We start from the raw sequence: 11,769 nt of genomic DNA on the forward strand, positions 1-11,769 counted from the left end.
TTAGAAACCTATTACTTACGAAATTATTATTATTTTCGACTCTGCTGGGGATCGAACCCACAATCACTGGTACGAAAAGGGTAATTTAGCCCACAAAGTTTTATTAAATGAGAAGTAGTGACAAAAATTAAAGACCAGTCCGTATGAAGGACAATCCACACAATTTTTTGGAAGTCATAAGTTAGAATTCTAGCTTATGATTTTTGACTTATTTTTGTCATTTTAGCTTAAAATGGAAGTGTTTAAAATATTTTTTTATTTTACCCAAACACTAGGCATAAAAAGGTATTTTGGCTTAAAAGCTATATGTATACAAAAAGTTAAAAGCGTACAACAAGTTTCTTTATTTCAATTGGACTAGAACCTAACATAAACGAGGCCGTTTCCGGATTCATACTTCATAAACCCAACCCTGTTCTTGTTTCCACTATTCTGTAAGTGTTTGAGGGTTTTAGGAGAGGAAAAAAAATGGGAAAAGCAGCAAAGGAGCAATTGAATAGAGCTCTCAATGAGCATCTAAACACAATTCATGAAACTCTTCAGGTTAAATAATTAATTAATTAATCAATTCTTTCTTGCTTGTATTTTCAATTATTTTATATGGTGTGATTTATGGAATTTTGTTAAAAAAAATTGTTTTGTAGGTGTTGAATCAGACACCATCTTCATCTCTTGAAAAAGTGAGGTGGCAAGAGGTTATTCAAATGGGTGAACAGCTTTATAAACAAGCCACTATGGGTTAATTTCTTTCTCTCTTTTATTATTTAGTTTTACCCCTCAAAGTTCCATTTTTATGCTTTATATTTGCCATTTTTGTACTTATAGTTGGTTTTGCTGAAATGGGTTTGTTTCCATACTTATATTTCTACACTCAATTTATGGTTCTCTGTGTTTCTCTCTTTTATATTTAGTTTTACCTCTCAAAGTTCCAATTTTTATACTTTATGTAGGCCATTTTTGTGCTTATATTTGGTTTTGCTGAAATGTGGTTGCCTCCAAAGTTAGAGTTCTATACAATTTATGTTGTTTTTAATAAAATACTGCACTTTACAACTACAACAACATACCCGTTGTAGTCCCACAAGTGGGGTCTGGGGCAGTGGCGGAGCTAAGATTTTCAGTAAGAGGGTTCAAAATGTGAAAAAGTAAAACCATGAAGAAGCCAAAGGGGGGTTCAACGTCTACTATATATAGATAAAAAATAATTTTTACCATGTATAAACAGTGTAATTTATCATCAAAGGGGATCGGATGAACCCCTTGGCCCTTCCTCTCTCCGCCTCTGGTCTGGGGAGGGTAGGATGTATACCTTACCTCTACCTTTATGGGGTAGAGAGGTTGTTTCTGAGAGACCCTCGGCTCGAAAGAAAGAAAAGGATTTGGAGCATGGTATTGGTATCAAGAAAAATATGACAACAAAATAGCAAGATAAAAAGCAAATGAGGCAACAAGAAAAGAAACTAGGTGATTGCTAACTAATACTACTAATAAGGAGAACACTCGGCTACCTACTAACCTTCTATCCTAATCCTCGACCTCCACACCTTTCTATCTAGGGTCATGTCCTCAGTAAGCTGAAGATGTGCTTTATGGTTAGATATTATATTTGTAAAGATGATGGTTGATACTGGAAGTTCTATTTACTCCTTGAGCATTTAGTACCCTGTTGTAATGCTGTGGTGAGCTTTCTTTTACCTAATATCCTTTTGATTATAGATGATATTATAGTTGTAGTGTAAGGTTGGTTCTTATTGTAAATGTTTTGGGTGTGCGCACGACAGAGAGATATTCCAAAGCTCAAAACTCCAGGCATAATGAAAGGGACTTTGATTGAAACTTAGAATTTCAGGATAAAGCGGGATGAAAACGGATGGTACAAAATGCAAAGTATGTTCTAAATGAGTGGTATTCTATTTACAAAATAAGGTTAGTGTTGCACCAAGGTTATACTCCAACTCACCCGCCTTCTCTATCCACATCTATGATTTTTCACCAAGGTTATATTCCAACTCACCCACCTTCTCTATCCACATCTATGATTTTGCACCAAGCTGTTGACAATAATTATATCAATGATCGTATTCTCATTTGAAACAAATCTTACATTCTTATTTCCTAATATCCATTAATTAAGTAAAAGTGTGCATGTTTTACAATAAACTGGATTCATATTTTAATAAACTATGTGGTTTTGTCCACCTTGTAAAATCTCCCATATAAATTAATTCTAACTGTAATAAGGCAGAGACACAAGAGTAAATTACTTTTAAGGAAGCCTAAAGATGTTAAAATGTCGATATTGTCCTACTTTAATAATATGAAATCAAGGGTAAATTATTAGAATCCCATCATTTGTTAAATGAAAAAAGCGACTGGTTTATATATAACGCCTCATTTTCTGGAGATACTTTTGGTATCCAGATTTTGCATTTGAAAATTGAGATGATTCATATTGCTTTTTGATTTTTCAATTATCTATCTGCAATTCCAAATATTGATATCTAGAGGTCCAGAGCAAAACACAAACAGAAGGAGCTGTCTCTTTTATACATGTTATACTAGTTAAAAAATTGAACTTTGAAATCTGTTTTGCTTTGTTTGACTCCCTGTTCTGTTCTTTCTTTGTTTTCCTTTTGTTTTTTTGGGAGGATTGAGGGGTCCAATTGTTGACTAACCGGGAGGGCATGGTTAGTTCTGGGCATTTATAGTGTTGGTAATTGACGGTTATTTTTCATTCTGGTGCAGTTGGAATGCTTTGGACTGGAGAAACTCCAGAGGTTAAAGCACTCGAGGAGAACATGGCTTCATATTTTAATACACTGCAAGGGCTCCTTTTGCTCTCCCACTCTAGTACAGTTGGCGCGGGACCTACCCTTTCTTCTTGCATTCATGCGTCCATTAAACAAGTTGTTGATAGCAGTTTCATGTTGATGAAAGAGTCCGTGTCTTCATATGGTACTCTCTCTCTCTCTATGTACTTATCTCTCGTCAGCCCAAGTCCATGAAAATATGAACAACTTACAAATTCATAATGTTAGGAAGTAGGGGTGTCAAATGGGCGGGTCAAAATAGGTTGAGTTAATGACCCGCCCAGAAGTTACTTGGGCCAATATGGGTTGGGCTGAAATGGGCTAAAATGGGTCATAACCCAACCCGCCCAATTCTTACTAAGTTTTAATTTCTTTGTTTGTTCTTTTATAATTTTTTTAAGTACCTAATAAAACTATATTTCTTTATTATGACTACATATAACATATCTAACAAATAAATATCTTTTTGAAAATATTTTGACAACGTTCTCATGGATCAATTTGAGCTTCATATCAACTAAAGTTTTGGATGGGCTGAGCTAGTAAATTGGTGGGTCATTGACCAACCCAAATGCGTTGAGCACGTCATATTTTCATAGACTAATTTTGCCACTCCTATTAGGAAGTATTAATGTATTTGAAATGGAAAAAGGTGCAGTCATCATATTGCTTTACAGTAGTGTTTATCTTTTCTGAATTTATGCATATGTCGTACATCAATAATTACCCACTTCAACATACCTAGAATCCTTTCTTAAGCATACGGGGATTCACCAGTATAGTCCCCCTTTTCTGTCGCATATTATAGTTTCATCAAGAAAATAGAGAGCATAAAAGGCAGCACTTAGCTAGTTTTACCCAATAACTGGCTGAAAGGAAAGAAAGAACCCCTTCGTACGACCACCCCACCCCCCGAAAGAGATTGAGAACAGTTTTATAATAGCACAAAACCGATAAAAAGAGGTAGATAGCATTTGATTTACTAGGGTAAAACGATTTAGGCAAAGTTTTCTTTTTGAAAACACCTTCCAATGAAAATATTTTTGTTCTACTAAGTGGGCCCTGTTCCTTCATTGCTGAGAAAGTATGACTCACTTTCTGATACGAGTATATCTGCCAGTTAGTCAACAACACCAAATGCGTTGTAAACGAAAAGGTACCATTTTTAGGTATCAAAAACCCGAGAGATATTTATCCTCAATATTAAAAAAACTGATTAGTTATTAGTCATGGAGCAAATGAAAGTGAATATTAGAGAGCACTAAAGACAGCAGCAGCAGCGTTGGACTTCCTCTCTTTCTGCATACTAATTAAAGTTGATTTTTTTTTTTTTTTTGGTACTTTCTGCTGTTCAATTTTATTCATCTCACCTTACTTATCAAAAAAAAAAATCATTCATCTCGCTTATCATATGCAGGATCTGATAACAAAAAACAGAAATTATCAATCCCACAGTTGGTGGGCACTGTCTGGGAAGCTTGTTCTGCTCTTAAGAAGACTCCAGCCACAAATATTACAGCTATAGGTCGAGCAATGACACAACTTGCTGTTTCCATGAAGGATGTACTTCGTGAAATGAATGAACTGAAGCCAGCAGATGAATCTTCTGTTCAAGATTCCGCCGAAGGAGAAAGCAAATCCCAGTATAGCGATGATTCATTTGCAGGTGATCTAGGCAATGATCTTTCTCCGGAGGAGATGAAGATTGCTCGGTTAACTATTGATGTTGTGTCTGCAACACTTGTGGTCATGAAAGAACTAATTCGCTCCATTACAAGCTTGCTTAAGCAGGAAAGTTCTGTGGTTACGGCTACTTTTGTTCCCTCTCTAGAGAGACTATTAAAACTTTCTCAAGAAATCGGGCTGCAAATTGACGAACTCGGAGCTTCTCTTTATCCTCCACAAGAAATTTCTGCATTGAAGGCTGCTATGGAGAAGATATCATCCACTACTGATGAAATACAGGTGGAGCTGGAAAAACTTAAAGGGTGTTCTGAAGATTTTGTTAAAGTGTGCAATGGTTTGCGGAGTTCATTGAAACAACTGGAAGCTGAATTAGATCAATCAGATGCAACTGATATTACGCCCAAGATAGAAAACCTCGTTATCGAGTAATTTTAGTAAAGGAGAAAGGGAAAGGGGAGGAGAAATAGAAATGCTTCTGAATGAACTTCTTAGTTTTGTAGCCATGAGCATTGAGTAAAAGTTCTTACATATATTTGGATGTGTTTTTGGGTTTTTGTGACCTTATGCCATTAAATGAATATAGAGTTATCAAGCCAACTGCTTGTTTAATTCTATTGTCAGACTTCTTTATAACAATCATCCTCTATAACAACATTTTACTGTAACAACCGACTTTTCTTTGGAGCCAATTTTTATGTTATGTATTACATATTTTCTACAACAACATTTCGTTATAGCCTCCAAAAAATATTCGAACAAACAAAATGCCGTTATAGAGAGGTTTGACTGTACTGGTGTTTCGATATTCATAGCTGAATTTTACAGAACTATTCTCTAAAGTATTTGAAAGATAAGTTACATCAACCTAAATAAGATTATGACATTCACAAATTGTTTTCGTTCTCTGATGTCTTTTACTCTACATCATTTCTAAGTCCATAAATAAAGAATATATAATGCAAACCCATGACTATTTCTTTCATATATTAGTGAAAAGATCCGATAAAATGACATTGGGAATGGAGTGTCAGCTAAGCTCCTAATTATACACATTGGACAGTGACAATAGTAAATGATAGTATTCAAAAAACAGATCACATATCCTCCCCTCAAGTCCTTTTATGCTACATGAATTTTGGATCCCTATCTTGGTATATGATGCAAAGAACAGAAGTGCACTCGCTTATCGCCCAGTAAGCTTAACCGCCCATGCTCCACCCAAGTAAAGACCCAAAAGGGGGCCAGCTAGAAGCATTTGGGTAAGGGGATCGGTTGATGGTGTGAGCACTGCAGCAGCAATGACAGCACCTACCACCACGTATCTCCAAATCGACAGCATTTGATCTCCCGACACAAGACCAGTTTGTCCCAGAAGCAGTTGAATTACAGGAACCTGTAAAAGAGATGCATTGTAGAACTGTTCATTGGATTGAAGCAATTCGGATACCATGAGGATATCAACATCATACAATATTCCCTCCATATCAATTTGTTTGTCTTAGTTTGACTGGGCACAGATTTAAGAAAGTAAAGAAGACTTTTGAATCTTGTGGTCTTACACTAAGATATGTATAACGTACCAAAACACCCTTTAATATTGTGCTCTTAAAATGCCATGTGGGTTATTGGAATTAGAGAGTTGCCAAATTAGGAAAGAATCATTCTTTTTGAAACAAACTAAAAGAAAGTAAGACAAACAAACTGAAACTGAGGGAGTAGCATTTAAAGAGTGAATTCAGAAATATTTTCAGAACTAGCCTAGGTTGGAGACCAGTGCAATAATCTTGACTGTTTCACCACTAAAAATCATCATACTCACTCTTTTTTATTTATAACAGTGGTGTTTGGACAGGGTTATGCGCACCTCTATTCAGTTGGGTACCCATTATCTCCCACCAACACATGTACTACGTAACTATGTCCATCAAAGCTTAGATAGATGGGAAGAAATCGCCTAACGTTTTTGGTCTCTATTGGATTTGAACCATGATATCACATAGTTTTCACTCACTTCACTGACCGCTATGCTCCAACCTTGGGAGCTTTAAATTTCGAATACTCGCTTCTATTTTCAACCCAAAAATTGTTCAATTATGGCCAAGGTGCTTTTAAGCAAGCATTAGTTGTAAGTCAAGCCAGCCAAGAACATAAAAGTGAAGTATACGGCCAAAGGTTTGAGAAGAACAGCTAAATTTCCTTCCGCTAAACTGTAAATTTCCTTCCACTAAACTGTTTGGCATGTTCTTATATACTCATGCAGAAAAGAAAATAGCACAAGCAAAAGATCTACCTGGAAAGACAGTCCTGTGCTGAACATGAGTACGAGCACAAATTCGAAGTATTGATCAATGGACCAAAAAGATTCCACGGCCCCTTCTGCATAATTAACAAAGAAATTCAAGGCTGCTGGAGTGAGAACCAAGTGTGAGAAAACAATTCCGGCATAGAAAAGCACCGATGATCCAAGGACAATTGGTGCCAGGAATCTTCTTTCTGACATTGTTAAACCAGGAAGAACAAAGGCTATGATCTCGTAGAGAATCACAGGAGCTCCTAGGAGAAGCCCACTATATCCCGAGACCTACATCAAAAGTGTGAACAGTAAAAGTTACTAACGTGAACATGCCACAGTAGTAAGAATTCCAACGTCAAAGTTGAACCCAACAACAAAAACATCATGACGGTTTGACCAAACTCTAATCTCAGGTTTGAACTATTTTAGTTAATCATCAGTTTCCTTGATATATTAGAGAAATAATTTTCTTATAACAGTGGTGTCCCGGCCAACTTGCGCGCACCTCGACCAATTCCATGAAATACCTGCCATCTCCCACCAGCAACAGCTGCGAGGTAACTCTGTCCACCAAGGATAGGACATATGGGAAGAATTCCCTAGTGTTTTGTCCCTCCTGGGTTTTGAACCTGACTCCTCATAGCTTTCAACCCACTTCATTGACCACTAGGCCCACTCCCATAGGTACTAAATTAGAGAAATTATTTTAGTTAAGCTTTTACAATTACAGAGTTAAGCGAACATTAGAAGTTCCATGAATGGATAGAGCCCATTAGTTTGTAAGCAATTATTTTAGCAGAAGTCCCTTGCAAACTAGTTTTTTTGAGACTGAACAAGTCCCTTGCAAACTATTTTTTTGAGACTGAAGAAGTCCCTTGCAAACTATTATAAGCACATTTTTAGGCGAAGCCAACAATAAGCACATTATAGAGTTAAGAATCAGAAGATGACAACTTAATACTTCAGTAGTGGAAGATATATGAGAGAGAGAGAGAGAGAGCACAACACAAAAATTGTAATTATTTTAATAATGGCCCAAATAGAAATTGACATTCAATCAAAAGGAAGTACATATTTCAGCATATAATCAAAGATACAAGCCAGATACAGGCACAAAAACAAACTTTTAACCCTTAAAGGACTTGAACACAAGAAATCTCCACCTAGTTCACGAAATATATTTCATCCTAGTTAAACGGTTACAGGAATGAGTGGTAAAGGAGATTTAATTAAAGATGCATTGTTACCTTTAAAGTAGTGAAAAAGAACTCTCCTGGACCCAGTTGCAAAAACCGAACACCTTGGGCTAGAACGGGGGCTTCAAGAATCAATATAAGTTCTTTTGAGAAGGCAAAACATCCCACTATAGCAGCACCAACAGCCAAAACAGACACGAAGAGTCTCTGACGCAACTCCTCCAAATGATCAAATAGAGTCATTTCTTTATCATCCGGTAGGAGCTCTTTACTAGGGTAAAGGAAATCATAAACAATACCCCCTTCGCTATCCGATTCAGCATTCTTAAATACACTCTCGCTTGAGCCATCACTGACATCTGAATTTAAAAAATAAATGCATTACTACTATCTTCTTGATTTTTTTTTTTTAAAAAAAGGCATTATTACAATCTAATTACAGGAATTTTTTTTGCAGTCATGGACAATCACCAATCCAGCACAACGAAGAAAGAGAATAAAAGAAGGGAAAAGGGCCAAATTTACCCCTCTACTTTACTAAATTGTTCAACTTTATCCTCTTCGTTACACTATCTGGTCAACATTACCATTGCCGTTATAAAACTTATCAGATTTAATCCCAATTAACGTTTTCCCCCAATCTGGCCAAAATTACCCACATTGACTTTCAATTACCCAATTCAAACGGATTGCCCATTTAAACGTGCACCGTGACCCACCACACCCACACCAAAACAAAATAAAATGAAGTTTCATAACGGCGAGGGTAATTTCTTTTTTTTGGATCAAGTAAATTACTTTCATTCATAAACATGGCAAACGGACCGTATACAAAGTGTATACCAAAGGTAAGGAATCTACAAAATATGATTCTTTACAAACTCCACCCAATTATCTACACAACATGGAACTTTCTGTTTACACCAAAAGAAAATAAGGGAGCGAAGACTAATCCTCAACTGAGAGAAACTCGACTCTACTCCTTCAAAAGCTCTCCTATTTTTCTCTCTCCAAACCTGTGGTCTAAAGCAAGCCATAGGTATTTGTGTGGCTATAAATCGTTTCATTAAAGGTAAAATAGGAAGTTTAAAGTTAAATTGTCACTAGATATAGAGAGGTGTCATTCTTTTTGGGACTGACTAGAAAGGAAAAAGTGCCACATAAATTTGGACGGAGAGAGTAGTTTATATAAAATGACAAAGAAGTGAAGAACATGTGCAGTTTCTCACATTTTCATAGAAAAAAATAAGCATACTCACATTATTGAACTTAAGGCAAGGGGACCAATTTCAATATTTTACAAGTGCATCATATTCCAGTCAACACCAAACAGAAATGTGTATTATTATCAGCAATCTAGTCAACCCTAATAATACAGCAGAATGACCCCTCAGGAAGGAAAGAAACAGAAGAACTGTTGAAGGAACTCTTGCAAAGAGCTATTACAATGCTGACATACAGTACGGTCAAGCCTCTCTATTACGGTGTCGTTTGTCCGGATATTTTTTGGCTGCTATAGCGAAATGTTGTTCTAGAGAACATATAATACAGTCAGACCTCCCTATAACAACCATCCTCTATAATAACATTTCACTAGAACAACCATGTTTCTGAGGAACGATCTTTCATTATAAGAGCATTTCGCTATAGCAGCCAAAAAATATCGGAACAAAAGACACTGCCATAAAGGGATTTGACTGTATGACATGATAAGAAAGTCGTTCCAAAAAAAGAAACTTGACCATTATAGTGAAATGTTGTTATAGAGAGGTCTGACTGTATATGGATGACTATCCCTGGAGTTATCCGCACTGTGTGGACAGAAAGAAATAAGGGCTTTTAGGGAAAGGAAAATGTTATTAGACTCAAGTATAAATGCCTTCTTTTATCATTTTGGTTTAACATAAATAACATAGATGAAGCAGAAACTTTGTCAGACTCCCTCAGCTCATTACAAACACTGTAGTGAATTGAAAAAAGAATAGAAATGGAAAAAAGCACAGTTGAAGGAACTCTTAGAATCACTAGAGAGTTGAGACAGAAAATCCCCTTTCTCCTTTCCAGCTAATAGTGATGGAAGCACTAAAGTAGGATGCTGAAATTCTCCATAGACATGGAATGGATTGAAGGGTTTAAGGTAATAAAGTTAACAGGGAAGTTGTGAAGATCTCCATATATTATATGCAAATGACACCTTGGTGTTATATGATACGCAAAATGTCTAGCTGAAGTTTCCTCAAAGGTCCTCTAATACAACTTACAAGTTGCAACTAACAGCCACAGATAACTAGTGAAATTATATGTAGGAATCTGAAGTTCAACAGCCGTAATTCTTAATTCATACAACTACTTAATTCCATTCCTATTACCTAGCTCTCCTCAATTAATTTTGAAAGAAACCACAAGCATATACCAAATTCTATTCTTTCTCATAATACCTCCCTAAAACCCAATTCTCTCCAAGATCTCCATGTAATAGTCTTACCAATCCGAGCAATCATTTCTATGATATATAAGAATGATTAGCTATGACAATGGAAAACAAAAAAAACAAGCCCTTTCTGAACACTTGCAGCAATAAAGAAACATAATTAGCTACAAGGAACAACCCAATTAACTGTTAAACTTTTATACCAAATACCCACTTCAGTAACTCAAGTAAAACCAGCAATAAAGAAACATAATTAGCTAAAGTAACAACCCAATTAGCTGTTACACCTTAATATAAAATACCCATGTCAGAAAGCTCAAGAAAACCATAAAAAATTCAATCTTTTACATAATAATCATATGGGTATTTCTCTTTTATTCATTTTTGCATACCCAATTAACTATTACACCTTTATACAAAATACCCATATCAGAAAATTCAAGAAAACCATTAAAAGCTCAATCTTTTACATAATAATCATCCGGATATTTCTCTTTTATTCATTTTGGGTATCCAAATAACTGTTCCAACCTTTATACAAAATACCCATATCAGAAAACTCAAGAAAACCAGCAATAAAGAAACATAATTAGCTAAAGGACCAACCCAATTAACAATTACACCTTTATACAAAATACCCATATCAGAAAACTCAAGAAAACCAGTAAAAATTCAATCTTTTACATAATAATCATCTGAATATTCATCATTTATTCATTTTGGATAAAGATATATGTGGGTATTTATTACCTGGCCTATCTTCAACAGCTGAACCAAGACTAGTAGCATTTGTACCATTAATTTCTCTCTGTTTTTCAATGGAATCTTCAACAGCAGAACAAACAAGTCTACTGAACTTTTTGATGTATTTTCTACTAGAAAGATTCAATTTTGGCCTTGTTGTGTTGATATTTAGAGAAGTTCTTGAATTTAAACATTTGAAACAGTGAGTTTGAGTCAAGTGAAGATTTGAGATGAGAGCACTTGAACTTCCCATCTCTCTTTTTTTTTTTTTTTTTTTTTTCCTCTGATTTGGTTTTGTTTTGTGGTGTTATTTTTCAGAAGAAAATGGTGGATGGGATGATTGGTCCTCACTAGTCTTTACCAAAAGATATCTTCAGATCCTGGCGTACCCCAACAACCATCCAAACAAGGTTTAAATGTAAATTAAGTAAGTGTTCACGTGTTTTTGGTATAAAAATAAAAAAATATTTTCAGTGGTTAGCTAGGAAATGAAAAAATATTTTGTTACAAAAATACTACTGTCGTAACAATGTTAACAAAGAAAGATAATGCTTTAATGATTTCTAAATATCTATAATTTATGCTCCCTATCTCAAAGTACTTGTCATA

General features: G+C 35.5%; 2 protein-coding genes across 2 annotated transcripts; one reads left to right on the forward strand and one right to left on the reverse strand.

The window, feature by feature from the left end:
- The first annotated feature begins 349 nt into the window (after positions 1–349).
- Positions 350–5,110, forward strand: LOC132067590 (uncharacterized). Its single transcript, XM_059460860.1, has 4 exons — positions 350–543; positions 645–738; positions 2,746–2,955; positions 4,228–5,110. Exons 1-4 carry the CDS (start codon positions 469–471, stop codon positions 4,923–4,925), a joined length of 1,077 nt encoding a protein of 358 aa, XP_059316843.1. The 5' UTR covers positions 350–468; the 3' UTR covers positions 4,926–5,110.
- Positions 5,111–5,448: 338 nt separating this feature from the next.
- On the reverse strand, positions 5,449–11,539 carry LOC132067591 (sec-independent protein translocase protein TATC, chloroplastic). The gene is made up of 4 exons (XM_059460862.1): positions 11,167–11,539; positions 8,037–8,344; positions 6,787–7,077; positions 5,449–5,889 (listed from the first exon to the last, which is right to left on the reverse strand). The coding sequence occupies exons 1-4, from the start codon at positions 11,411–11,413 to the stop codon at positions 5,680–5,682; spliced, it is 1,056 nt and encodes a 351-aa protein (XP_059316845.1). The 5' UTR covers positions 11,414–11,539; the 3' UTR covers positions 5,449–5,679.
- Between the last annotated feature and the right edge of the window lie 230 nt (positions 11,540–11,769).

This window comes from Lycium ferocissimum, chromosome 8, assembly GCF_029784015.1.
Source record: "Lycium ferocissimum isolate CSIRO_LF1 chromosome 8, AGI_CSIRO_Lferr_CH_V1, whole genome shotgun sequence".
Taxonomy (NCBI): domain Eukaryota; kingdom Viridiplantae; phylum Streptophyta; class Magnoliopsida; order Solanales; family Solanaceae; genus Lycium; species Lycium ferocissimum.

Bases quoted from the DNA above. Each gene is read 5' to 3' on its own strand.
- LOC132067590 (XM_059460860.1), top strand. From the start codon at position 469: ATGGGAAAAGCAGCAAAGGAGCAATTGAATAGAGCTCTCAATGAGCAT. The intron at 544-644 runs GTTAAATAATTA...ATTGTTTTGTAG, and splicing joins CAATTCATGAAACTCTTCAG to GTGTTGAATCAGACACCATC. The intron at 2,956-4,227 runs GTACTCTCTCTC...TATCATATGCAG, and splicing joins AGAGTCCGTGTCTTCATATG to GATCTGATAACAAAAAACAG.
- LOC132067591 (XM_059460862.1), bottom strand. From the start codon at position 11,413: ATGGGAAGTTCAAGTGCTCTCATCTCAAATCTTCACTTGACTCAAACT. The intron at 7,078-8,036 runs GTAACAATGCAT...CTTTTGATGTAG, and splicing joins TCTTTTTCACTACTTTAAAG to GTCTCGGGATATAGTGGGCT. The intron at 5,890-6,786 runs GTAGATCTTTTG...TCTCTTTTACAG, and splicing joins GCACAGGACTGTCTTTCCAG to GTTCCTGTAATTCAACTGCT.